This window comes from Temnothorax longispinosus, chromosome 9 (genome assembly GCF_030848805.1).
Source record: "Temnothorax longispinosus isolate EJ_2023e chromosome 9, Tlon_JGU_v1, whole genome shotgun sequence".
NCBI lineage: Eukaryota > Metazoa > Arthropoda > Insecta > Hymenoptera > Formicidae > Temnothorax > Temnothorax longispinosus.
Genome location: NC_092366.1, coordinates 5,458,348 through 5,486,296, shown reverse-complemented (window position 1 = coordinate 5,486,296; position 27,949 = coordinate 5,458,348). Strand labels below are relative to the sequence as shown.

The 27,949-nt window shown below is 43.5% G+C and overlaps 2 protein-coding genes and 1 long non-coding RNA gene across 4 annotated transcripts; 2 read left to right on the top strand and 1 right to left on the bottom strand.

Annotated features, from left to right (window-relative positions):
• Positions 1-41: 41 nt before the first annotated feature.
• Asun (integrator complex subunit 13 asun) lies at positions 42-6,739 on the top strand. Of its 2 annotated transcripts, XR_011733770.1 has the most exons (10): positions 42-257; positions 342-416; positions 576-862; positions 934-1,024; positions 1,209-1,416; positions 1,500-1,879; positions 2,107-2,268; positions 2,586-2,917; positions 3,519-5,315; positions 5,416-6,739. XR_011733770.1 is itself a non-coding variant. In XM_071789000.1 (9 exons), exons 1-9 carry the CDS (start codon positions 42-44, stop codon positions 3,802-3,804), a joined length of 2,037 nt encoding a protein of 678 aa, XP_071645101.1. In that variant the 3' UTR covers positions 3,805-6,739. The 2 variants fall into 2 exon arrangements, 1 of the variants encoding a protein (XP_071645101.1); XM_071789000.1 differs by having other exon boundaries at positions 3,519-6,739.
• A 2,154-nt stretch (positions 6,740-8,893) lies between these two features.
• LOC139819562 (uncharacterized) lies at positions 8,894-9,615 on the top strand. The gene is made up of 3 exons (XR_011733771.1): positions 8,894-9,028; positions 9,121-9,378; positions 9,477-9,615. It is a non-coding gene; the product is annotated as an uncharacterized lncRNA (long non-coding RNA).
• A 3,412-nt stretch (positions 9,616-13,027) lies between these two features.
• On the bottom strand, positions 13,028-22,553 carry Amun (protein amun). The gene is made up of 4 exons (XM_071789002.1): positions 20,701-22,553; positions 16,924-17,020; positions 16,045-16,360; positions 13,028-15,688 (listed from the first exon to the last, which is right to left on the bottom strand). The coding sequence occupies exons 1-4, from the start codon at positions 20,847-20,849 to the stop codon at positions 15,231-15,233; spliced, it is 1,020 nt and encodes a 339-aa protein (XP_071645103.1). The 5' UTR covers positions 20,850-22,553; the 3' UTR covers positions 13,028-15,230.
• Between the last annotated feature and the right edge of the window lie 5,396 nt (positions 22,554-27,949).

Here is a 27,949-nt window from a genome sequence, read left to right as displayed (position 1 = left end):
TTTATTATTTTGTGTGCGGCCTCGCGGGCGAGAGACGTACGATGTATCCCGCGAACCACAAGACCGTATTCGTGCTGGATCACACTCCGTATTTCAGCATCTCCACCGAGTGCCCGCTTGAGTTCGACTTCCTGAAGAGTAGGGGACAGAATCTGATACCGCTGGCACCGGTCTGCAAGTCCCTGTGGACCACCAGCGTCGAGGCCTCGCTGGAGTACTGTCGTATTGTATGGGACCTTTTTCCCACAGGAAAATTGGTACGCAGACCGACTATGCCACGGTGTTGTTAATAATCGTTAGCGTTGTCTCTATTATCATTATTACTAATTTTTTTTCTTCAGATTAGATTTGTTGTGAGCGATCGTGCAGCTTATATGCTGAACTCATGGAGCCCATTGCAGCAGAATTTGAATCATGTAAGTGTTCCCTCTAAACTTCTATATTTCTTTATTTGTTGACTAATAAATATCTAATTAATAAAATGCAAAGTCTACGGTTACTGATATACAAAGTGCATCTCTGTGCTAAAAGGATGCGTTTAATGAGAGAAATAATGGAAGTGGTTTTACTTGTAGATAATGAACGGCACTGCCATTTTAGGAGTGCCGACGAAGACTCCGGAACCTGGGGAGGACAATTCAGTGATACACGGTCTGCGCGTAGCGATCGAGAATCTGAACGAGTGCTCCGAGATCCAGCACGAGAAAAGAACTTCTCTTAACGAGAATACCAGCAAGCTGATAAACCGGGGCAGGGTAATATGCATCACGAGTGCACGTGACAATAGCAACATGAAGAGCTTGGAGAACATATTTTTAAGTCAACTAGTGCAGGAAAACAAAAAAGCGCTAGCCTCTGATAAGTCAGTATTTTTCTCTGTAGATATCTTATTAAATTGTCATGCATTATAATCATTTTTGCTCTAATTTGCAGTTTAGTTTCTGTTGATTATTGCCATTTGGTCATACTGAATATATATCCCAACAATATTGAATCTCAAGTCACCAGTCAAGGTCCTCGAGAGGTAAACCTTTGAGGATTAATAATTATTTTAAATTTTTTCTATTTTATTGCTAAATAATTAGGCGTATTTCTCAGTCTTTTGTAAGATATATTTTATATTCCAATTTTAAATAATTTGTAATATTTGTTATAGTAATCTAAGCTGTTCAATTTGCTATACATATTAAATTAATTTTCTTACACAGGTATCACCATTTCTAACAGTAGAAGTCCACTCGATCAAAGCTTCAGCACTCCATTCCAAATTATCCCATTTGATCTTGTCTCATTATGATTTGGCCAGTACTACAGTAACGGGTATACCTATGAAAGAGGAACAGAACGCAAGCTCGTCTGCCAATTACGATGTGGAGATATTTCATTCTTCTGCAGCGCACACTGCGATCTTGAAAGGTTTCAGTTAACAAAATTTCTTTTCCAACAGTCTTTAAATTCAGATACTTCAGATACCATAAAGTTTCGTTGGCTGGTTGCAGGTAATCCGCAAGACTCGGCATTGATAAAAACATTTAGGCGTTTCGAAGAAGGATCGGAATACGAGACGGTCACGTTGAAGTGGTGCACGCCGCGCGGCTGTAGCGCGTCAGAGATGCAGAACTGCACGGCGATGCATCGAATCACCCCAGTGGACGTCAATAGCAGACCGTCTTCTTGTCTGATCAACTTTCTATTGAATGGTAGATCAGTAATGCTGGAAATGGCCAGGAAAGCTGGTGGGAAGACCATTTCCCATCTATTAGCAGCGCACGGTGGCGAGATTTTCATTCATACGCTATCTACTGCCCGCAGTGTGCTCGAGGATCCACCTTCCATTAGTGAAGGATGCGGTGGACGTGTTACGGATTATAGAATAACGGTAGGATGCTTGTAACTAATATTTAGTAATTGCAGATTACATATTTAATTAATTAGTCCACATTAATATTAATTCTGTCATTTTCTGCTATTTTATTATCTTAATCTTGTGTAAAAACTTCTATATCAATGTTAATTTCATTTTTGGTAGATGCTCATATTTTTTTGTTATAAATGAAATTTGACTTGTGATACATTTATCTTGATTCGTTAATCTTTTTGTCGCAGGATTTTGGCATCCTCATGCGAAATAACATACTGGTACCGCTAAAACGTACTTCCAATTCAGGTGCTGATGGTCTAGTAGAAAAGATGAGATCAAGACTGGAACGTCACACTAAGTATTGGCCCATGACTATCTCCAGCACTCTCATGTTTAATTTAAAACAGGTTTGTATATTGAAGACATGTTGTATCATGTTTTTAAAAAAGTTTTTTTCTTTTTACTGCATATATAATTAGTTATTAGAATTGTAGCTTATAAATATAATTAATAAACTTTAATTTATTTTACTTAAATTTTGGAATGTTCTGACTAAATTCTAATTTCTCTTAATAATATAGAGATTTAAAATTATTTTATAATCTATAAAAATTTAGAACACATCACAGTGTAGAATTCCAAAGATCTCGTTATTACTAAGTATTAAATTTTTGAATTCTAGAGAAAAATATTGACATTGAGCATTCTTAAATTTTTCATATAGGTGATAGATCCACTTCCAGAATTAATGGTAAAGGAGGAACTCACCACAGAAGAGGTGCTCCAGTGCAAGCAAATAATTTTTAATGTGCTCGGGCTCGAGGCTAAACACGAGACTTTGCCTCTGCCAAGCATTGGCGGAGGTCGCGGCGGGAAAGGCGGAGTACGCAGAGAAGAACATTACCGTTTGCTGTGGGATGAGATAGAAACGTTTCTTAAGAATCACGCGAACAATTCGGCCGCACATACTGAAGTCCTTAATTGTTTACTGGAGATCAGGAATAAAGACGAAAAGGACAAAGTGGAACTCGATCAGGCTCTGCGGGAGTTGGATAGGTAATTAAAAAATTAAATCACAGTTTATAAGTAAATTACAGTTTATTTATTTTAAACTAAATTAAAATTTTTAAATTGCTACAATGACTTTTATGTTCTTTTGTATTTTTAATTTCTTGCTATGTCGTCATTCTTATCTGGAGTTTATCGCAATATAAATATTAATTTTACCTGCACTTTATAATACATTTTAAAAGGTAGAAATAAAAAAGAATAGTCAGATATTCATGTACAGAACGTATTATAATGAACGTTATTTTAACGAATTATATTATGAAAATCATAATATTAACTTACATTTTATTATTGCAGTTTTATTTATTTAAGCAAAACTTTATATAAGTTCTTGTTATAAATTAATTTGTAAGTGAGTAAGATTTAAACCGATGAGAATTTGTTTGTATTTAATAATTCTATTTAAGGATAATAGATTGAAAAATTGAGAACATTAGAAATCTAATCTAAAATATAACTAAAGACTTAAAAGTATCTATAGAGAGTTTCGAAATACAAATACCTCGAGATATTCTCAAGAAATTTAAAAATTCGGAGATTTTTGGGAGTCTAAAAAATTGACGATCTAAACCTTGATCTTTTACAGCTTTGGTAAGGAAGACGGAACCGCCAGGGTCAGCGTGATCCGAGCAACGACGGACTCGCCGATGTCACCACCGGCAAGTGTGTCGATACCTCTGCCCAAACAGCTACACAAAAGCAACATTGCCGCGTCGAAGAGCCTCCTGGACATCTGGTCACAGCGCAGCGCCACAAAGGACAGAAAACCAGATTTCCATGGTAGAATCAATAGCGACGGTCTTAAAGCGAAGCTGTATCCCAATTTGAAGGACGTTGGAAGAGAACCCAGAGAGACCATCCTAGAAGGCTAATGGATAAAAGAGACGGGGTGCACCGCGTAGGGGGACGCCATATGTGACATTGTAAATATTAATCACATTAGATATATTATAATAACTTTATTTTCAACGACATTATTCGTGACTATATAGGATGTGTTTGACAAGTTAAAGCTACGCGAAAAATTATGACGATAATTAAACATTCCTTACATTAAAAGCAAGTGTATATTTCTGTGTTAATTTATTATGTCGACAATCCTGAATATAATTTATAAAATTGTAATTTTAAGTTATTTAGAAGATAAGGAAGAGAATTATTTTATAGTTTTTAAACTTCTTATATATGATAATTATAATAGGATTTAAATAATTTATAATTCTACAGAATCATGTGTTTGACATTTACAGAATTGACATTTATAAATATCAATGAATCTTTGGTAAAAATTTATGGATTTGATGATTTATCACCGAAATAAAGTAAAAGATTTACTAAAATTCACAGATTTATGGGAAATTTCCATCACAAATTAAAAATTTAGAAAAAAAAATTTCATTTTGGCACAAAAACCGATTTATTAAAAATTGAAGATATAACGAGAATTGAGAAGAAAATAGGATCTGTTAGAGATTGGAAAAGAAAGACAAAAGGCATACGCTCGTGTCTGCGATACAAACTTACGTATAATAAGCTGGGGAGACTGAAATGTGAGAATTTAGTTTCGGGTCAAGGACGAAAATAGGATTTAAGGATACGATCATTGGCATGAGCATCATCGGTCAACTTAATGTTGTGCGAAGACCACCTGCGTGGGACGAAAGTGTATCAGTGGTACAACATCATTTCCAGCTCCCTCCTCTTTCTCCGCCGCCGACCGCTCTGCACCCCTCCTGCTGTTTTATTAGTCGACACGTCTGCCGAGTGTCTGAGCCGTCTAAGCGATACATCGACCTCTGTCGAATCTATAGTTCAGTTCGGCATGCGCTCGGCCATGCTAATCGATAAACGTGGAAGGATGCCGGGCCGAGAAGAGCAAGGAGAGGAGCCGCTCGGTCGTGTGTATTGCGTGTACCTCGGTGTGACGCGCCACACGATCTCTCTCTCTCTCTCTCTCTCTCTCTCTCTCTCTCTTTCTCTCTCAATTTGAGAGAGCTAGACAAAGATAGAGGAAGACGTACAAACGGAAGGAAGCCCGCGTAGTGTATACCCGGGGTGTTGGAAGTTCTCAAATAGTATAATCGTAATTTAGAGGCAAAGAATTTCTGTAGTATTTAAGATACCAAAATTCTAATATTAGCAGTATTAAGATATCAAGATCCCTTAAAGGGTTGAGAATTAAAAGACTTGGATGATAAGTCTATTTATATTAGACATCTAAGAATATCAAGAATTACAAATTTTTTTATCTTAGGTGCCGCGAGTTTAAGAATCCAAAGGCCCACCCGCACGTCCAAGTCCCAACGATTCCTCGAGAACGTCCCGGACTCCTTACTAGATCCATCTCGATTTATCCATCGTTCGCTTCGTCCAAAAAGAGGAGGTAAGAAGGAAGGAGTGCAGTTAGAGGAAAATTATGTGACGATCAAATCGATCCATTTCGAGCGAGGCCATTACTTATGCCGCACCTTGTATAATGCAAGCCGCTAAAAGAGAGATAGACGGGACCGCGGCGAGGGGGCGAGAGGGAGGTTACGAGAGAAGGACGAGGAGGAGGAGGAAGAGGACGAGAAAGAGGAGGGTTGCGGAAGGGGACCAGTGAGTACAAGTGCATGACGTAACGGTTCATTCATCCCGAGACAGGCGATAGAGGATATCCCGGTCAATGGTATACTTATGCATGTAAACGCGCGCATACATACGTACGTGTATACGTAAGTATGGGTTTGCAGCGTGCACATGTCTGTCGCGCTGCTCATTTTTTTTCGGACGTACGCGCCACGTGCATGCGTGCGTGCGGAGATGAAGCAACACGTGGTAGAATGTGCAGACGTAGAGGTGTCCGAGAGTGCTCGGTTCCTTCACGAACACTTTTACGTCCTTCAAATACGAATTTTTCATGCTCAAACTTTCTGCGAAGCATTCGCCGTTACGGCTTTCTTAGATCTTACACAAACGTTACTTCAGAAGAGAGAAGAGAAGAAGAGAGAGCGAATTGTTAAATCTCTTCCTTTCGCCTTTAATTTTGTATAGTATATGAATTATACATAACATCCTGCTATTCTATATAATGTGTTAATTTCTGTAATAATGTAGCTTGTACATACTATATTGCAGCTTTTGCTTCTCAGATTTTAAGATCTAACTCTAACACAAGTCCCAAGATTATGATAGCTTCAGATGAATTCCGACGATTCCCGCAAAATTTATCAAAAGCGTATCTTGAATATTTTTGCACAAAAATTTGACTCGACAAGCTTCTTTCTCTTTAAATCTGTCGAAAGTAATTATCAACATTATTGCCGTTCTTATCAACGGCATGATGATGAAGAAATACGGCAGAGTTAATAAACATGACATAAGCCGTCACAATAATAGGAAGTAATGATGTTTAATGATCGCGTTATCATATCTGTACAAAAGAATTTCTGATAAGCTTTTATCGAAGACACGTGGACTCCTATATTCGTGTATTTAGCAAATGTAGCCGGTAATCGTCAAATTAGCGGAATTATTACTGGTCGTGCAATTTTTCTGTTTTTTTTTTTTTTTTCTGTAAAAGGATCGACAGCGTCAAAATCGCGACGAACCCAGGAATTCCAGCTGCAGCTGTTCGCCGAACGGCTATACGAATCGGCGAGTGGCATTACGTTATAATGTGAAAAGAGCGTGTTATACAGGGAGTTATTATATGATACACATATGATGATCAATATCAATGAAGTGCGATAATACGCGCGCTGCGTGTAATTATTTATAAGCGCTCTCAATATTCTACGTCGTAAATATTAGATACTATGTATATAACGGCAGTAATACCGAGCGCTTGAATAAACGTATTAATTGTTGCTGATAGCGCGGCCGTATATAGTCTGCATCGCCGCCATACCGATACCGCGAGAGCGCGGCGGCGTATATATAATTGAAACTCTCGCGTATATAGCTGGTATATATCGATCGCGGCCTCCGAGGGTCACTGAACGAAACGAAACGAGGGAACGAAGCGGCCACGGCGCCGAGCGTAGCGGCGTCCTTCCGCGCCGATAAATAATTACGAGCAGGAATTTTAGCGTAAAAAAAAACCTCGACAAGAGCCGTGCGTCAACATCAATTGAACGTCGTTATGTAAAGATGAATTAATCAATCCAGTGCTTTCGAGCACGTTAAGCTCAAAATGCGAGACTTCATATTTCTAACAAAGATAGCTCTCTGCATAAACTCTCTTTTTGCTTTCTGTTTTCCTCTTTTAATTATATTAGTCTTATGAGAGTGTTTATTCTCACGCGATAAACGCGTTAAGTTTCATTTTGATTAACTCGATTCTACTGCGTCTATATATATATAATGGTACTATAATTTTGAGGGAAAGAGGGAGACGAATCGTTAATCCAATGTTAATTAAATGAGATTATTGGACGGGTAGTAAGCTTTTTGAGCGAAGAATTAATTGATTTGGAAAGCGAATATTCGAAGGAATACATCCAAATTTAATATTAATTAATATTCCTCATGTACATATATGTATATAATATTATTTATTTTCACGTTTTGTTTACTGCTGATAAAACATGTCTCTCGAAACATTGATCAAGGTTTCGTCTCCACTCTCCTCTATGTACCGCTTCGATATTGAATTTTATTTGCTCGAAAGTATAATTATTAATTACGATTTAATATATTTCTTGAAAGTTTATCTTTGTCCATAAATCTTTGACAATACAATGTTATTAATATATTCCTTAAAATATTGATTTTTATTTTATACATGTAAGATTTTTTCTGAGAAACTACTACGAGCAGTTGCTGTATTATTGATGTTACTTATTATATAGATCAACATTTTTCCGTATACGAAAATATTCTCTGATTAATGTAATTTTAATTGAGAGAAATCTTTGCACGGTTCGTTCGGTATACGCTACAGCAGAACCAGAAGCTCCAGGCTTGAATTTTTCAGAGTACTCCATTGGAGCCCCATTGAGAGAACGCAGCGGCAGCATGAAACCCGGTTTCCCTTCGTAGGGCTGCCGCCCTTCAAGGCTCACGGCCGACCGGCTCTTTGTCGACCCTTTGACGTCCCTGCAGGATGTACGAAGCACTAAAGCGAAACGCAGGGGCGACGTATTGGATGGGGAAAATATACAACGTATCCCTACGATCTTTCAAAGAACACTAAAGCGAAATCGCATCCAATTACGTTTGGACTTAGGAAACTAGCAGCATACCAGGAAGAACTGGTACGAGACTATGATTAAAAGAAAATATGCAAAATTGAATACATATACACAAATCGATGTAGAAACATATTTTTGTAGAAAATGTAATGAATACGGAGTAAGATTATTTTTTTGTGTTGAAGTAGAATTTCTAGAATTTTTATAAAAATAGAAATTAAAAAGGTTGAAGTATTCTAAATGCCAAAAGAAAAGAAATTTTTCAGAAAAAAATAATTTCTTTATCTACAGAAAATAAAAATTACATTTCTTTTTATTTAAAAGTTTCATCTATTTTGTCATAAATTTAGTTTGAGAACGATATATATTTCTCCTAAACTTTTAAACTCTTTCAATATTCACGCATGCAGTTTCGAGACCTTCAAAAGGTTTCCTTCTTTTTGTGATATTTTTTCAGGTTCTTTTTTTGCAACCATTGAATGCATGGAAAGAGCTATCAATCTCTTTTAGCCTTCCTGCCAGGACTTCAAAGATATCGGGTCTCCGTATGCGAAGAAGTTCTTCGAAGATCGAAAAACCTCCAGGTCCCTGCATAAAATTGCCGAGTTAGAAATCCCGACGCACACCAGAAAGCGTCCGTTACTGCGCCGCAGGGCAGCTGCTCGTAGCAGGACGATTTTCAAAGGGCGACTTCTAATGAGCTCCCGCTACCCCGACGCAGAGGGTCCGGGAATACTGCTGGGAGATTATGTTCCCGTGCTTCATCCCTTTCTCCGTCCCCAGTCCCCGGCTCTCCCTCTCTCTATATATCTTCACTTCGTTTCCACCTCTGGAGGTTTTCCGAGCTGCCGAGATAAGAGAGCTTCCTCTCGACACCGGAGCGGCAAGATTTTTGCCTCGCTCAGTGACAGAAAAACCTCTGGTATTGCAAAGAATACTATAAGTTATTTATATAAAAGTATCTCTTTTTACTAAAAATGGAGCTTACCCCGCGTAATTGCATTATGTTCTTAGGTAATCGCATCTGGATACGTTCGAATAACGGCCCTGCAATTGGGTATCATTCCGCAAGCTGACGAAATCCGTTTTCTCGATTACGGCGATGGGAATACGGTTGTCTTGACCTGTTCCCTTTTGTTTCTCGGATCCTACGTCTTGCAGAGTGGCGCGTGGGAAAAGTAGCCCTGGTTTAACGCTGCAATATGAATGATTCTTCACTCTCCAACGGAGGCGGCTCTATAGAACCGAGAAGTGTGCATCTCTTTTCCTCGAGTAAGTAATTTAAATGTGTATCGGTCTATACGATCTATCGATCGATCCTCACTTGATTCTATCCAATCGGTGATATAAAATTCTATCGCCTTTTCCAGGGACACGACGGACGAGTCCGCGGAAGCACGCGCACACCCGGCACAACGTCGTATGGCAAATGCCATGATAAACACCAGCGTCGCGCGGGTCACGTGCAAACGTCGTCGTCGAACGTTACGTCACCGCGTCTTCACCGACACGGCCGTCCCATCCACACAATCGCACTTGTGTGACCTTGTGTTTTGTATATATCATCCCTCCCTGCCTATCCTTCTCTCTCTGTCTCTCTCTGTCTCTCTTTCCCTTTGTCGTTCCTCCCTTTCCGCATCCCGCGAGAATATCCCTCACCTCGTCGCCCCCCTTGCTCTCCCACGCCGCACCGGCATCACGTGTGGCATGGGCAAGAGAAAGGGAGCACGAAGAGGAGGCAGAGGAGGAGGAGGAGGAGGTGGCGAGGGGGGACAGAAGGGTGGTTTAAACGGGTGAACACGTCGCAGCTAAGGTCGCGGCGGACGTTACTAGGTCACTGGAGTGACCGCGATGCATTGCACCCGCTCCCGCTCCTCCCTCCAACCCCCCTTTCGCGTCGTCCCCCAATCTTCCTCCTCTGCCCTGGTTCTCTCAGTGCCCTTTCTTCAATGCTCTGCTTTCCTTTGGAGGGCGGAGGGAATGAATATGGAATTCGGATTCCCTCCCTTTCTCGCGATCTTTCACGCATAATAGAGCGAAATGTTTGCGTTACGATTTAGTCGTGATTTAGTCGAAAGTCCTCTCGCGATCCTTGGGATGTATCTCTGTCGAGAGATTTTGTGAGTTGAGAGTTCAGCACCGAACTCCGTCATGAGACTAATAATGCAGTCGGATACATGTAAATTTAAGATTAAAACTAAACTTGCGAATTATGCGAGGTGCTTATATCGCTCGCTATTCTTTCGAATTCCATTGTCTCTGAATCTCTCCACGTTTAAAAAAATTCTTCTCTTTCAGGTCGAGTGCGTGCTCGCGGATCTCTTTTGCATCTTGAAATTTTCAGTCGTCGCAAATTAAATTCGCAAAAAAGAAAAATGGAAATTTGGCAGATCGCCGAGAAACTTGAATGATATTGCGAAATCGGAGCGAGTTTTTTCCTCGAGCGGGAGTACCGTAGCCTGGCGCGTTGAAACCCAAGTTCGAGTTCCCGCTTCTCTCGTTTACGCTTCACCAAACCGGTTTCGACGATTTCAGGAGCCGACGAAAAACCGGACCTTGGTGGAACGCGCTCATGTAAATCGCATAGCTTCAAAGTATACAATCAAATTGACGGTGGACGATGGAAGCAACCGCGTAAAATATAAAAATCTAAAAAAATATAGGAAAATCTATAGAAAATATTGTGCCTAATCCTGCCTAACATTTAACTAAATATGTTTATTATCTCTTTGAATGAATTGAATTTTACATAGATAACACTTTTTTTCCATTAAATCTAAATTATTTTGTAAATAAATAAAACAACTTTACGAATTAATGATTAAGATGCATCTCACATAAATTATTTAAGTCTTATTGATATGAATATACACGAGGATCTACAAAGAAGTTCATAAATTTCTGCTTCCATACTAAATTCGATAGATAAATGTCTCACGGATTAATACAACTATTATAAATTAAACATCCTTAAACATTCCTTCTCGCCAATTCACTGCGCGGACAAACAATAATTACTTCAATTACGAAGGAAATATATTCTTCTCATGAATTCGTAAAGGCAAGGTGTATACGTGAACACGCATAATTAACTTGAATTATCGTGTCAACATAAATCGACAAACTGCAAGGTGTCATCAACCTTCCTCCCTCCCGCATTCTATTCCACGAAGGTCAACGCTCAATAGCTTTACAATGCTCATTTGACCTGTTCCATCCGGATCGTGTGCCATTCACCTTGACTCATTCCTATTGTCCTCCCCATTGCCTTGTAACATATTTTCGTATTTTATACCTGGTCAATTTTTCGGCTATTTTCCTTAGGTACATAATATATCTGCGGGAAACAAAGCAGATTTAAAAGTATGTCCGAAAAACTGAAGTTTCTTAAAAATAACAATAGTTGAATAGGGTCAGGAAACTTAATGACTCTCCCGTATTCGAAAGACATTTAAGTCCCTTTAAACAGAGAGTACAGGCTCGGACTATACGAGAAACTTTGAATTTTTCAGGCACTTCTATACAATATATTATAAGTTTTCCTCTATAGACTCAAGAACGTGCTATTTGAAAAGCTACGAGCAAAAGGTTGTTCATTGTTAAAAATTTTGCCAATTGTCACAAGTATAAATTCTACTTTTCCAGCAATGTTAGAATACGGTTTAATTTCAGAAAGCGTATCGTGAAAAATTGTTTTTTAAATTTCAACAATCTCTTCATATATCTTCTTTTGTTCCTATAAAATTGTTCCTTTTCAATAACTTTTGCAGCACATGAAAGTAAAAATAATGGATTTTCTCTGCAGGTTTTTCGTGCATGCAATCAAAGTTGAAAATATTTATTAATAATTAATGATCGATATTTTTCTCTCCTCTCTCTTTTATAGAAAAGATTAAAAATCTGAGGCAAGATAGGGACGTAAAGAGACGTGCAGAGACGTGTGCTTCTGTCGGCCGAAAACGGACGTGGTTTTGCGGTCGCGACTGCGGTTTCACTTCGCTCCCAGCCAAGATGAACGCCGACGTCAACGACGAGAAGTCAGAGGAGCGACGTCGAGAGAAAGTCGGGAAGATGCGAGAGGCGAAACGTGTTTTACTTTCATTTCTCGCACGTATCCGCAACGTAGCCGCTGTGTCACGCTCGTTCGAAGCTGCAGAATGACGCGAATCATCGTTTTGAAAATACGCGATAATCGCAGGGTCTCCTCAACCCAGCGATTACCCACGTGCGTTTGTCACTTTTCGCACGCACGACCGTATTTTTTTAATCTTCACGAAAACATTGAAAGATATATTATTTTATTCCATTGAAACGCGATGAGTCACGCGCGTAAAAATTCTGTAAATTTGAAACTATAGAAAAATGCAATTGACAAAGATGATTGCGAATTAAATGAAGCGTAAATCGAGGTTGATAAAATCTTCAGAATCTCAGTAACGTGATTCTAAAATTGTATATGTTTAGAATACGAATAGTTCTAATTCCACTTTCCCTAGCACAAACACCTGCTATCACTAAGCTCGCTCTCTTGGAAAGAATTAATTTCCATAATCATCCATAAAACGAATCAATAAACAGGCTAAATTTGCAAAATAAGCAACTTAAAAAGTGGAACGTGGGAAAGGTAAGAAAAAGGATGTTGATTGACGTAAAAATAAAGACTTCGAGAATTAAAAAGCTAAAAATTTAGGGGCTTCAAACGTTCATTAAAGTATTTGTAACAATAAAATTTAGAGTTTCAAGATCAGAGAAAGTTTCAATAATAGTAATCAATGTTCTTTAAATGAACTCTCGGGTAGATACGTACTAAGGTACTTAAATAATTAGAGTGTTCTTAAAACTATGCGCGCGAAGAAGTGCGTATGTGTGTGTGTGTGTGTGTGTTTTTGTCGCAGGCCGGACGCTATTTTACTAAGCTTGATGGACTGAAAGCATTACTTTTATTTCTTTCTAAATTTTTTTTTTACTTACAAGGTATTTGGTTTGCTCCATGCATCACTCTGACATGCAGTTTTCTCATTAGGTATATAAATTATGGTAATGATTCGGTATTATATAATAATTATAATTATAATAATTATTATTTATCATTATTATTAATATTAATATTATCATTGTGTCCAGTATTTCCTCTGCCTTTTTTTGCTACTCACGGAGTGCTTTGCTCTCTTCCTCCCCCTCTCCTCATTCGCATACATTTCACCCAATCTCTCTTTCTTCCTCTCCCTTTCTTTTTCTTTTCAACAATAATAATCGTCGCTTCCGAAGGAATGATTCGAGAACTCCGCCGTATATAATATATTGATTCACGTCGATTGATTCACGATCGCGCGAAACTGATGATACGTGATCGACTAACTGAAAAGTAACGCACGCGTCCTGAAAAATAATCCATGATCCTGCGATTTGCAGGTCCCTTTCAAGGATCTAAGGATACGGAAATTTAATAATCAAGCGTCCTGACGCGCTCGAGAAAACTGAAAGCTGCCGCCTTCTCTAAATATCTAGAGGAGGAACTGAAGTCTTTCAAGGAAACTCACCAAGTCTCGTGCCGATGCTGAATATTTACGCGCGAATGAAGTTCTCTCGTTGTCTTGCATTGTATACGGTTTCGGAGTAGATCGGTAAATAAAAAAAATCTAATTCTTATTGCATATGCGTTCGCACACGAAGTCACGATTTTACGCGTTCTACCCGTAAAATTCATACCATAAAATTTCGGCCGTTTTACGCGTAAACATGCAACATCGCTTGCGAGATTATTCGTCGAAACTGAACTGTCGGATTATTGACTTCGGGGGTGAGGGGGATGTATACAAAAAAAAAATACGCGCGGCGAATGTCTAGTGACGATTGTGAAAACTTTTAACGAAAAGTTGCGGCGGTCGATGATAAAACGTCACGAGGGAGTCTCGTTATTTACGACATGTGACGTCGCGAAGGGTGGATTAAAAAGTGGACACCGAGAGATGTGTATCAAGAAAGTTTTGCATCATCTTCTTGTTTGTAGAACGGCAGTTTCAGTTGTGTTTGCGTTGAAGAGCGACAAAACGAGGAGTCGTGGAAGAAGAGGCGTTCGAGTATTCCGAGAATCCGGCAATTCGGGGATCCAACAACATAAATAGTTCAACAAAAAAAAAACAAAAAGAAATATATATATATAATTATCGGCAAATTTACTTCAAGATTCTGTGAACGCATATAAATTGCCAATTAAAAAATGTAAGACTTCAAAAGTGAAAGCCTCATAGAGTCTTGTGATCTCAAATTCTAAAAATCCAAAGTTCTTAACGTGATTCGAAGAAACAAAAATTCTAAATATTGCAAGTCTAAGATGGGAATGACGTGTTGATTGAAGAAATTAATAGAAAAAAAAGAAAGAAAAAGGCAACTAGAAATCCATCAAGAGTGCCAGGGATACAAAGGCTTATCACTATGTTCGTGAAAGGTCCTTTATTTCTAACAACACTGAGTATATACTTTCACGTTTCCTCGTCCGCTCCAACATACTTTATACAGGAGATCCATAATCAAAAGGTGGTGCAAAACTCTTGTCGACATTGCGTGAACGCGCGAGATTGTCCGAACAACAACAACGGTGAGGATCTAGCTGTATCATCTGACGTCAGACATCGACGAGGATGCCGGACTCGTCGGTCACTCAGTAAAAATCGTTACTAGAACGGGAGGAGCGTAAAGAAACGAGATATAACGAGACCGTGGGCGAGTTGCGGGAATGATACGGAGGGGGAGAGAAACAGAGTGCGAGAGGATTCGAGGATCCCAGAATTCGTCCGAATCTCTGGGATCCCGCGCGAATCTCTCTCTTCGTTTCCTCGCTCTTCTCCTCTCCCCATCCGTAAGAGTCGAGGATGAAGCGAGCGGCTGTGCTCCGTCCAAGCAATCGCGCAATAGAGTAATTCATCCATCCATCCGCGTCCGTCCGTCCGTCCGTGCATCCATCTCTATACTACCTATCCGTCCGTCCGTCGTCCGTACGTCTGTCGGTCCATCATCCGTTCGATGATTCAGAATCGACGACGCGGTGCCGCGATGATCGACAGACTTCTGGCGGGCACGAAAGTGCTGACGTTGTTGCTCGTCGCGTCACCGAGCCGATCGGGTCACTTCTTGCTCTTCTTGGTGGGCGGCTCCTGCGCGTCCTGCGAATCCTCCTCGGTGTCCTCGCTATCGGTAGGTCGTGGCGTCGCGTTGTTGCTGCTGTCGTTGGTAATGAGGGAATCGTTTGTGTCCTCGCTGGCGCCCACGACGGGATGATCGCCGGCGGTGATTGGCGTCGCCGGCTTGTCCATCGAGTCCTCGGTGAAGGACGTCGTCGTGCTGTTCTCGTCGATCGCCGCCGGATCGAGCGCTGCCGGCGTGTCCTTGCCATTCGCCACCGTCTCTTGATTGCTATCGTCCGACGGCTCCGTCGCCTCGCCGTTGCTCGCGGCGTGCGAGTTGCCGTTCTCCGTCGAGCCCGGGATGCCGTCAAGCAGCTCCGGCTTCAGCTCGGACGCCACGTAGTGCGTCCACAGCGCTAGCTCGACTCTATGTGGGCTCCATGTCTTGCCGTTTGACGCTGGAACAAAGAAAACATTTTTATGGCATTTCGGAAGTGTCCCAAATATCATTCATCTCTCGTAAGAAATTCTGACGCGGAAATATAAAATCCGAATATTAAAACCCAATTCAACAATAAAGCAACCCAATAATACAATGTTCTTAAATTCAAGGAGATACAATAATATGTAATATTTTACTTGAAAGCGTGGAAATATAAGATTATAGATGTACTAGAGACCAAGGATCGAGGAGACGAAACCTCGGGCACGAAGAAATAATATGAGAATCTCATTTCCAAGGACTTGATACGCGTAAAACGCCGCGACTCCGGGACTGCACGCGCGCGGTCGTTAATGACTCATAGTCGCTTACTCTGTTTGTTCAGCCTCTCGACGGTGTTCTGAATGTGCTGGACGAAGTTTAAGTATTCCTTAGTGGTGTAATCGATACCCTCGATCTCCGGTATCGCCATCAGGCACTCGTCCGCCATGAAGGGCGCGTTCTCCGGCGACGCCGCGGCGAGCAGGGCCGACGCCATCGTGGTACCGACGCCCTTCAGATTCGACAGCGCCGTGATCGCCTGTTCGAGATTCGGGAGCTTCTTGAACGCCTTCTTCGTTTCTGCCATCACGGCGCGCGGTGTGTTCACCTTCACCAGGTAGGACAGCTGCGGGTAGAACTTGCCGCGCTGCAAACAAAATGGCGGTCAGTCCCGTGGTGAGAACTTGGATCCTGGATCAAGTTCTCGCAAAGATCCTTTCCGTTTATATCAACACGTCGAATTTGATCGAGGTGCTGTCACACGACTAGATTCGGACTCCGCCAAATCCAAGATCCGCGCGTTTTACGTTGCGCGACCGACGACTTGAAGTGCAACGATATAAATTATAGATGCAAATCTCCCCGATAATTATTTCTGTAGACATAATATCGTTTTTTTCTTCACGGTTAATTGAGATCTCTATTAGTGTAATCTTTTATCCGTGAGAATCAGCTTCGCGCGGTCTATAAATTAATAAGCTATAACATCTTTTTCTTCTTAATCGCATGTACCGATTATAAAGGAGATAGCGATCGTACGTTCGCATCATTGTTGACGCGACTTCTCGCACCGCTCTCGTACACTATTAAAAAAATTAATAAAATTCGTTAATTAATTAATACTAGAGAGAGATAAAACGACGGACAGACTCGGCGGAGTACGATACTTTTGGGCGGGCAGTGTCCAAACGAGGAAAAATATCTGCTTACTATCTGCTTCCATTTCATCGTCTGCACCAGCTCCTCGTGATTGAGATGCGCGTCCTTGCCGCGTGATTTGATCTTCTTCGGAAGCTCATTCTGATACCTGCGAATCAGAAACAACAAAAACCGCGCGATCAAGATTGATCCATCGTTCAAGTCGGAGAAGAGCGTGCGCGTACAGATACATGCTCATCCACACACATACACACGGAGTCACACATCTACGTGCGTACGCATGAGCGAACGAACAGGCGTGACGTAATCGCGCCACCACCACCGCCGCCGCCACCGCTGCGGAATACAGGAATTCGTTAAAGGCTCGATTAAAAATACAAACGCTGCCGCAAGAAGCTCGACACGCCCCTCGTCAACGATTGGAGGATACCCATCTTTATCGCGCACGTGGATCACACGTGGATCCGCGCCGTGATGTTACGTCTTCCTTTCGATGTCCATTACACCCCTGGGAACTATTGGAGAAACAACGGAAGCTGGCGTTGTAGAATTGAAGTTACGTTATAAAATTATAAAGAGAAATTAAACCGAAAGTCTAAAGCTGTTAGAATCGGACGGATAAAAAAAACTTGAGGATTCCAATAACCGGTAAGAATTAATACGAGGATGACGCTCGTCTTGATCTTTTCCTTGTACAAATTATTAGGATTATTCGAATCATTTTAGCGGCAAATTCCGCAAAAAATAATAAATCGGATTTCCACGTAACTGCAAATAAGCGGGATTTGTTATAACTCGATGCACTTATTTTCAGGGAAATTCGAATTTGTGCGGAGAAATTATTAAACCCGTAATTCGGATTTGTTTTATATCGCAAAGTCCGCGTTTGTTGGAGTTAATTATAATTTATAAATTGTTGGGATTTTTGATAATTCTTGTTGTAGAAATACGTATAGAATAAATAATTAGTGGTTATGCACAACGCAATGGTCTAGGCATTAATTAATAAAATCATTTGACTATGTAAAATACTATATTAATCGCTTAATCGCATTAAACGAATAGTAAATTCGAAATTAAATCCGTATCTCCGAAATTTGGAAATTTACTCTTTTCAGGGGGAAGAATCCAGTTTCGAGGGCGAATATTGTCCCATGCGTCGCGCTTCCGACGTGCATTGTTAGAATTGTCGTTTTTATTTTTTTCTTTCCGACGTTCTCGCGACTTCCCGTTTTCTTTGCTTTCAGATAAATTTCCGCGCCCGCGGTTTTTCTTTATTTTCAATATTTTCCGAGCCAAACAGCGGCGCGTTTCACAAAGTCGAAACGCGCGCTGCACCTCGTAATACCGCATATCCGCACACGGCTTGGCACCGTGGAAAAGCAGCCTTGACACAAACTGGCCTCAATGGGAATGAAAACAACGGTACTCCACTTCTCCCGACCCCTCCATCGCCCTCGCCGTCCGCTTCTGCAACACGGAAGAAACTGGCGCGTAAAGTCTGTCCTCCCTTTTCCCCCCCTAGCCCCCCCCCCACCCCCGTCGCCCCATCCTCTTACTCGTTCGTTCTGTCACTGTCCCTGTGTACTTCTTTTCCTTCACAGTCTCATCGCAATACGTCGCGCGATCGATAAAATGAGATCCTCGTTCGATTCCATCGCGCGCGCCTGCGGAAACAAACAATACCTTATCATCACGCGAGATTAAAAAGAAGAAAATTGATGTATGCATAGCTTGCTTTCTTTTAAAGGACACTTTGTTTCTTTACGCGTTCTTTTTACGTAGATTCATTGTTTTTAGTAAAGTGTATTAATATGTGTATAGAGCTTTTATAAAGAAATTATCCTAGAAAATTATCCTTTAAAATGGTGATTAATTCTGTGATCAACATGTTTATCTTTGTTATTTCTGAGAGATTGCCTTCATGATTAAATTTTTGATTTCGTAGAAATATTGTTTATTTACCTCGCGCGTAGATAATTTATTCATTTATTTATGATAATAAAATAATATTCTTTGTCCAATATTAATAGAAACACTCTCTCGATGGGGTTTATCGATTTTTTTAAAAATAAGTTATATAGGTAAATTAAGAATGCAAGAATTGCGAGAAGTTATTAGAAGTTAATTATTGGAAGTTGTTTGGCATTTTGAAGTTTTCATTTTTTATGATCCTTAGATTTTAAATTTTCAGATTTCTTAATAAAAATACATTTTTTAAATATAATCTTATCAAAATTCACGATCTACACAGTCTTAAATTTCTGAATTTTATTCTAATGTTTAAATACGAGCGTCTAGTATAACTTTCAATTTTTCCAGGTATTACATCAGTTGTTCGAGCTCTTTAAATTTCTGAATGTCAGGTCTAAATGTTTCGGCCGAATCTCGGGAATTCTGAGATCCAGAGGTGTGGAGTCTCATAAATGTCCTGTGGATCTAAAAATATTATATCATTTTCAGAAATAGTAAAAACTTTCTATATCTATTTTTTCGTTCTTTTACGAGTTTTGCGATTTATGAATTTGGTTACAGCTTCATAAAAGTTAAAGACGTAAAATTCACAGAGATCTGCAAATTTTAGATCATCGGAATTCTATTTTTGAAGTAAGTTAATATAATATCATCTTACTTAAATAAACTATCGAATAAATAATACAGGCTATTATTATTATTACATATAATTAACCTTAATCTTCAGATTTAATATTTTTTAATTGTTTAAATTATTCCATTAGACAACAGATTTCTTTAAAAATAGATTAATAGGTGACGAGTTATTGTATAAAGATCCTCTGCGGCTCTTTCGACAGACTCGCCCTTTTAAATTTTCCGTAAGTGTCACGAATGAAATTACTATCATGTGTAGATCAACTATTTCGCCGAGAAATCAATAATCATATCAGAAGAAGATACTATATATTACACATTTCGACTCGATCACGATATTTTACGTTACGTGTCATTTGCGCCAATAATTGACGCGTACAATGCAACTTGTAGTTCATACAAATAATTAATTGCGGATATGTAAAATATTTCTTTAATCGATATACACAACAGATACATAAATGTGCAAGTGCTATATACTTCTACAGGTATACATATATACGCGCGCACGCGCGCGATTCATTATCCTCCTTGCTGGAAAAAAATCTTTAGCTAATCAGATCAGGAAGCACAAAAAAGGGATAAGATATTCTCCGACAATCAATCACATTCCGCGTCGGCCTCGAAGCGATCCGCGTATGATAAACGTGTCGCAACGAAGAGAGAAAAATCCTAGGATTCGCTTTTTTTTTCTTTTTTTTTTCTTCTTTTTTTGCGTCCACTCGTTTAAAGTGTCATTCTATCGCGGGACGGCTGACCACGTGACGGCGAGAAGCTGTCCACGAGAAGTCGCGGGGTAAATCCCCGCGGCGAAAGCCGCGACAGTCGGACGGTGCCGCGAGAGGGTGACATACGGGCGCGCACACGCGCGGCGTTGCCGCTCTCTCGCTTCGCTCGTGCTCGCTCGCTCGCGGAGAACAGCGCGAAGCGGGTTCATTGTCCCGCGTGCGCCCCGTGGTAGAGCGTCGTTTCCTCCCTCGGGCCGCCGCTGATGTCGGCCCCATCCAGCGGCGGCAGCCGCGCGTTTTCTCTCTCTCTCTCTCTCTCTCGCTCTCTTTCTCCAACCAACGCGCTACCACTCCTCCCTATCTCGCTCGTTCGTTCGCTCTGCTCTTTTTCTTTCTCGCACACGCACACAGAAGCGCACACACATCGGGGGAGATGACAGCGTCGCTGTGCGTCGCCGTCGCGGACGAGTACGTTTTTAGATGTACTTACCAGTTGTCCAGCTTGATCAGCTCCTCGGGCTTTTTCGACTTGTGATCGGCCTTGAGGCGCAGCGCCTGCGGATAGAGTTTGAGAACGTGGTCGAACTGAGTCGCGGTGCCCTCCGCGAAGAAAGTCGCTGTGTCTTTCACGGAAGCCATTGCGATAACGCGGGCTTCGATCGACGGCCGTCGGGGCGCAGCACCAGCGCCGCCTACTGCCGCTGCTCCGTAAACCGCGTCCGCCGCCGTTCCCGTTGCTGTTGCCGTCGCCGTCGCTGCCGCTGCCGTTGTCGCTGCCACCGCCGCCGCCACGGGCGGCGTTGCCGCGTCTCCGCCGCTCTCTGCTGCCGAGGAATCCTTCACCCTCGCGAATTCCCTCACCAGTGCGGCGCGAGTAAGCGCGTCGCGTGGGAAATCGATGACGGTGGTGGGAGAGCGCGTACTGTGAGTGACGTTACGGGGCTCTCTCGGCTCTCTCTCTCTCTCTCTCGACTCTCGAGCGAGCGGAAAAATTCGTTTAAAGGGAAACTTGTAAAACGCGAAATTCAACGAAAAATAGGAACAAACAGAAAAAGAATACGCGCAATTCAACGAAAAATAGGAACAAACAAAAAGCTAACACTGTACGGTATATTTTTTCCACGGTGTCACGATTGCTCCCTTTTTTTTCTCTCTCGCTCTATCTCTCCGTCCCACGCGCGTCCGGACAGAGTACGTTATTTAAAACGCCCGACAAGAGTGCTCGGACGTGTGAAACGAGTCTTTCCCAGCACTGGCGCGCGACTCCTCCGAGAGAAAATCACACTGCCGTAAGAACTCGCCGTCGGACCTCGCTCGACAGTCGACACTGGCCCGGGTGGGGAGCCGACGCGACGTTGCCAATAGGCGGCAGCACCGCTCGGGTTGCGCCTCTATCCCCTCCCTCGCTCGACTGCGCCTCACCCCCCTCCCCGCTAGTGGATCGCTGTCTCCGTCTGTCTCGCGCGCCCGAGTCGAGTCCCGTGTCCCCTCTCGCTATGCACTCACCGCAAGGGAATACGTCTGTCGCGCTCTCTCCGCCGAGTCGCTATCCGTTTCTCTCGCTCCGCCCGACGGCTCCCACGTCGGCCCCTCGCTCCGTCTCGCTCCCACGAAGCAAGTATCTCTCCCACTCGATCGCTCGGCTTCTTCCGTCTCCCTTCCACGTCCGCCTGTGGTTACCCTTTCCACGCTACCGCGGTGTCCTTGTCTATCTCGCCTCCGATTGCGCCTATATATCTCTTATGCGTCTGCCTCTCTTTTTTTTCTCTCCTCCTCCTCTCTCGCTTCCTCGACCCTTTCGCGCCGCCGTCCGTCTCGCTCGCGCGCACGGGGCCGCGAAATTCGGTCGAACACACGCGGCGACGTGCCTTCGACACCTTGTGCAGTCAGCAGTGTGTGTGTCGGTGGGGGAGCGCGAGGAGATTCCGCGGTGAGGCTCCTTTCTCCGCGAACGGCGCGGTCTGGCCTCTCTTTCTCCTTTATTCGCTCCTCGCAGGAAACGCACTCGCTCCTTCCTGCCTCGACAATAAGCGCGATCTCAACGTGACTCTCCGAATCGTTTCCTCGCGTGCGTGTGTCTTTCTCTCTCTCTCTCTCTCTCTTTCTCTCTCGTCGCGGGATTCAAATCGTGATTCCGTGCCCACTAGTAATGGTAACTCGCGCACGCACGCAGAGAACAGCGATGTTGTTGGCACGCGCGCGTTTCTCCGCGCGGCGTCGTACAATTAAATACCCGTCCGCCTCCGTTATATTATAAGCCCTCGGCTCGCTCGCTCGATTTTCTACCAACGTCGCCCGACAGGCGTGTTTCCACGTAAGCGACTGAGGTTACGTTGCGCGACGACCGCCTCATCGACGACGGAGCCAACGAAAGCGGCGATTGGTCGAGCGCGGTCTCTCTCGGACTATCTTTCTCTCTCTCCTCCCCCCTCTCTCTCTCTCTCTCTCTCTCTCTCTCCCTTCCTCGCTCTCTCTTTCCCTCTCCGTCGCTCTCGGCTCGCTCGCTCGCTCGCTCGTTCGCCGCCGCTCGACGCTCGATATCCCTTTTTCTTATTCGGGAATATCGCGACGAGATCGTCAGCTTCATCCGCGATCAAGCTAGATCAAGCTCGCCCCATCGACGGCCTCAGAAAGTCACGGATACGTGCGTGCGTGCGTGCGTGCGTGCGTTTGTGCACGCGAGCGCGCGCACGTCAGCAGAACGGAGCGCGCCCCTGCTCCGCACTGCTCCGTGTCTCGGGGAAACGGGAACGCGGAGAGGAAGAGCACGTAGCCAGCCAGCCGGCCAATCGTTCGCTCCGCTTGCGCGAGCGTGTGTGTGATCGTAGTACGCCGACCGGCCGGCTGAGGGCAGCTCCGTCGCTCGCCGCCGCCGCTGATTGGCACCCCGCCAGACCCTCCCGTCCCTGATGACCGCTCCTGACAAGCGAGCGAGCGAGAGAACGAACGAACGAACGAGCGAGCGTTCCTCCCCTCGTCGCGTTCGTGGCGTTCGTGCGTCCGGACACCGCATCCACCGTCAGCTGCGCATTGCGCCCCCCTCCACGACGCCCGTGCTGGAGGATCAGCGGAAAGACGCGGCGGTGTTCAGGGATGGATAAAATAACTTCTCGAGTTGCTCGTTGTTGTTCGGGGATGTAAAAACAGGCTAAAATTTCCACGACGAGATATTCCCCCTATTACCGATAATATAGAATTTACAAAATTTATGCGACATAATATGACGTAATTAGCCGCGTTATCGCATGCCCGCGATAAGCTCCGGAGTTACTCGCATTGTTGCGTAAGGTCGTAAACGAGCAATTGCTTGGGGCAGTATAAATTGGGAGGGAAGACGCTCCGAGTTTATTTTTAAAAGTTTACATACACGTCGTAACGCGTTAGTTTTCGGGTACAAATGCGTGGGAATAAATTCGCGCTGTAGGCTTTCTTCTTTGTTATAACTATTATTCTCCTTTTCTGTTTTTATCCTTTTCTCACGCGCGCACACACAGCTAGTAAACTGGTGAACCAAACAATCAAAGGTTCGAAAAAATTCGATAGAATTGTTACAGCAATAGATATTCGAGCTGAAGTTACGTTATACAGCTGCCTCTCAGGGACGCACGCATACGTCTCGTGAACGGATGTCCACGCGACGAAACACGCTCGACTGTTTCTGGCAGCCCGCTTCAGACCGATTTCTCGGAGGGTGAATCTTACGCAGCTGCGTTCTCGGGTGATATGCCGGCGTGTGTGCGCGCATTTGCCAAATTTTATCCGCGCTTTACGATAAGGTGTGTAGCGCGCGGCTGACGGGTGGTCGTGTTCTTTTGGAACATCCGGTAGAACGCGTGCGTCGGACGGCAATTTATCAAAACCAAAGCGCGCACCGAGTGTTGCTTAAACTCCAAAATCGGGTGGCAGCGCGATATGAGAGGAGAAGAAGCAGAAGCGCGCCGGCAACTTTGAAAATAATTTTCGTTCCTCCCGTGGAGGAGTCGCGAAAGGTCAAAGATACAGCGCGTAATCTCAAAAGGTCAAAGATACAGCAAATGCAATTTTTAATAGAGATGTCGGAATTTAAATGGAAAATAATTTCAAACGTCAAACTAGAAAATTCTTGCAATTTACAATAATCTTGAAAAATTAGAAAAGAAATATAACGCGCGACTTGCTTAAATTATTTTCGTGCGTTGGAATAATAATTTGCGGAAACATTTGCTCAAGTATAAGAAGGATTTTAATTAATCAAAAATCAACAATTAAATAAAAAATAATATTTTTAATTCAATTCGACCAATTTTTCAAAATTTTTAAACGACAAAGTAGATCGCCCGAGTATGTTTTTTCCAGAATACATGTCCAAATCTCGACTTCCTGTGCGTTCGGTAGGTCCCACAGTGGGACCCACTTTCAGAGTAATATAGATAAAGTTACGACACGAAAAAGGGCGATAAAGGTGAAGGGAACGTCGGGCTTTCCCAGGAGCGTCCTCCTACGTTTCGACGCCCCTACGTTTCCCACCGCGTCTCTCCTGCTCCTTCTAAAATAACTCCGGTGTTCGAGCGTTCCTAAATTTAAGCAAGTCGGACTTGCCGGAGATTCGATCGTCCTTTAAAACTGCCGATAATGCCTTTTCCTTTCTGCCCGCCAGACGGAGCCCCGTCAAGCGGAGTGGAACGGAGCGAAGCGAAGAGGAGCGATTGTGTGGAATATATAGGCACAGGCACGCAGGCCAGACAGATAGGCAAGCAGGCAGGCAGGCAGGCAAGCAGGCAGGCAGGCAGGCAGGCAGGCAGGTAAACGGACATGCCGGGTATAAGCCCCAGCAACATGGCCGTCGACTCACCGTTATGCGCCTCGGTGCCCCCTATACAAAAGAGAAAGGGCCGCGCCGGTCGGTCCGCCCCCTCTGTCCCTCGGGCGCTTGAAATTCAATTCCGGCACTGCCGCACTGCGCGCGGTTGCCAGATCGTCCCTCGGTTCGCTCGCTCGCGCTCGCTCTCTCTCCTTCTCCCGCTACCGTCCGTTATCGAACGTTCGATTTACACCGCGCGCGCGGCGCAAGGAAGATTTTCGTCGAGGCGATATCACCGCGTAGCCGGCGACGACTTCGCGGGGAAAATAGCGGCGTGACGCAAAGTCAAGAGGAAAATGCAAATAGCCCCCGATGTGTAACCGATGTAACATTTTAATGTAACGCAATACCGGATAAAATAAAAATACGGCGTAAAATATGAGGGGGGAAAAAAAAGAAAAATTAATAACGGATTGAACTCTCGATGTGAACGCTATATATCTCGATCATTCGCGTTTCGATTTCCCTCGCCTCTGCGTGTCACAACGACGCGTGTCGCGCGCACGAGCGGTTATTATTTTGCCACATCGACGAAAAAAAGCCGTCGAGTCGATAGGACACATCGTGTGTGTATATACACGAAGATATATATACACACACACACAAGTTTTCGTTTTACCGCGATGATTCTTTAAAAACTGCTCGCCACGGAATCTGCTCGACGTCCTCGACGAACACGTCGAGAGATCGTTTCTTAATCCGTAGAACGTATATCCGATTGGATCTACACGTGTACTCCGATTACGGGCGATTGTTATCGACACGCTAGTGTTTTCCGACCACATTCGAATCTTAAAAAACGCCCGGAGTACAAAGCCGAATGCCAATGTCAATATTTTCGCTTGTCTATCGATGAGCGCACGTTGCAGCGTTGCGTCCGTTCGCTAAAGCGAAAATTACGGTTCCCTTTAAAATTTTTCATGCACATAAATACATAGATTACCGCGAAGATACGCAGATGCGAAAGCTCCCGCGCGTACTGGACGAGGACGGATGGAAAACTTCCGGGAACGCTTCCTTTTTTCCTCTCCGCGAATGAAAAATTAACGAGTGTGTCGGCAAGGTGTGTCGTCAGCAGAGAGGGAATTGCATAAAACTGAGCCGATCGCCGATCTCTCGCAATTCCGACGTTCCGGCGACACTGAAAACCCTTCGTTTCGCGCGAACGTAGACGCGAATACCGGGGATCGAAGTACAAGCGGAAAAAGAAACAAGCAAATAAATACTTAATATTGCAAGCGAATCGAGCGCGCGTCGCGCGAAGCGTCATGTGAGACACAAAAAACCGAAAACAAATGACAATATGTTGGAAGCGTGATTTCTCGGAGACGAATACATAGGCATTTCACGGCAATTACACGATGAAATTAAATATAGCGACACTGCGGATATCGATTGTTATATGCATTATGTATACGCGGAATATATTTATAGCGATTATATTTTCCAGGCGTACGAGCTGGAGGGGTGAAATGAGGAAGGGGCAGGGAGTTTAGCAACTATACATATATTTCTTTCAATAAAATTGATCCGGTTACAATTATAACCGGATCAAAAAAGAAATTCTCGTAGACGTATACTTTATGAACTTTCCGTGACACACGTTGGAGACTATTTTTAAACCAATTCAATTTCTCTCTATATACTCGTGTTGCCTCCCTATTCCCGTCCGCTCATTTCAATTCTTGCGGCAGAACAATAGCGAATTAAAGAGGCATTAATTTCTTAATCAAAATTAAGATATGTTAACGAATTCTCTTCCGCTTTACACGTTGCTCGCAACGCAAAGCGGACGGGGACGAAGCGGACTTCGTTAATGACGAAGAGAGGCGGCGAAACGTCTTCCTAGAAAATTGTAAATTCAGCCTCAACAAAGATCATTGGTTACGTCTCACAGGCTGAATTTCCGTCCGGATTCCTTATCGTTCACTCATATTCGCGCAAAAAAATCCCCGGTGAGCACAGTGTCACCAAATTGGGAACATGTGACGTCTTAAAGACGTCTTTAAGACGTCATACGTCCCGATTTAGGACATGTGCTGTCCGATATCGTGGCTGAAAATCGAGGGTGCTCATAAGTCTCTTTGTGGGGAGAGGAAAGGGGAGGGGAGGGAGAATATACTTGATATCGCGGTGACTGATTCCGAAAACGGAAAATTCTGCCGCCGCGATTATTCGAGAGCGCGTCATCGGGCTCGATCAAGCTCGCTGCGGCCCAATGAGAGAAATTGACTGTGCATCCACACGGCTCGAGGGGTATCGCGTAACTGCTACACGATTCGTGTGCCAACATCGCGCCGAACGTGATGTTACGCGCGGAACACGTGGGGCTCTCATTCTCATCTCTCTCTCTCTTTCTCTCTCATCATCCGTCTCCATCTCTCTTTTCCCGCTCGGCATACACCTCGTGACAATGTCGCACCGCTCTGACGTGCGGACACACGGTCGAAGGAAGGCACAGCGAGCGAGCGAGCGTGCTAGCGTGCGAGGGACGAAGCGCTTTATCGCGCGAACCAATCCGAGCGCTGTGACCTTGAGCCGCTTCAGAGAGAATATAGCTAAATATAGCTGTGTGAGCGAGCGAGCGCGCGCGCGCAGGCAGGCAGCCAGGCAGGCAGGTCGAGTCCGTGTGTTCGAGCTTCCAACCTAAGCTGTTCCCTCGCTCGCTCGCCAAGCCTCCTCCGCAACTTCGAGCCGGCGATCGATATTTATTTATTTACCGCGGAAACTCGCCGCGGATTAAAGTCGATCTGCGGGTATATTCCCGCGCTCTACGGATGCGTCAGCACACGTACACCGAGCACCTTTCCCACTTTCAGCGTTGACAGAAATTGAATAATTTTTCGTACGACGTGAATCTCTTGCCGCAACGTTCGAAAACCTCTCATGGAATTCGCAC

Excerpts from the sequence above, each read along its gene's own strand:
- Asun (XM_071789000.1), top strand. The coding sequence starts at position 42 with ATGTATCCCGCGAACCACAAGACCGTATTCGTGCTGGATCACACTCCG. Across the intron at positions 258-341 it reads TTTTTCCCACAGGAAAATTG|ATTAGATTTGTTGTGAGCGA; the intron begins GTACGCAGACCG and ends TTTTTTCTTCAG. Across the intron at positions 1,417-1,499 it reads GCACACTGCGATCTTGAAAG|GTAATCCGCAAGACTCGGCA; the intron begins GTTTCAGTTAAC and ends GGCTGGTTGCAG.
- Amun (XM_071789002.1), bottom strand. The coding sequence starts at position 20,849 with ATGGCTTCCGTGAAAGACACAGCGACTTTCTTCGCGGAGGGCACCGCG. Across the intron at positions 16,361-16,923 it reads CGATGAAATGGAAGCAGATA|CGCGGCAAGTTCTACCCGCA; the intron begins GTAAGCAGATAT and ends TTTTGTTTGCAG. Across the intron at positions 15,689-16,044 it reads CGAGAGGCTGAACAAACAGA|CGTCAAACGGCAAGACATGG; the intron begins GTAAGCGACTAT and ends TCTTTGTTCCAG.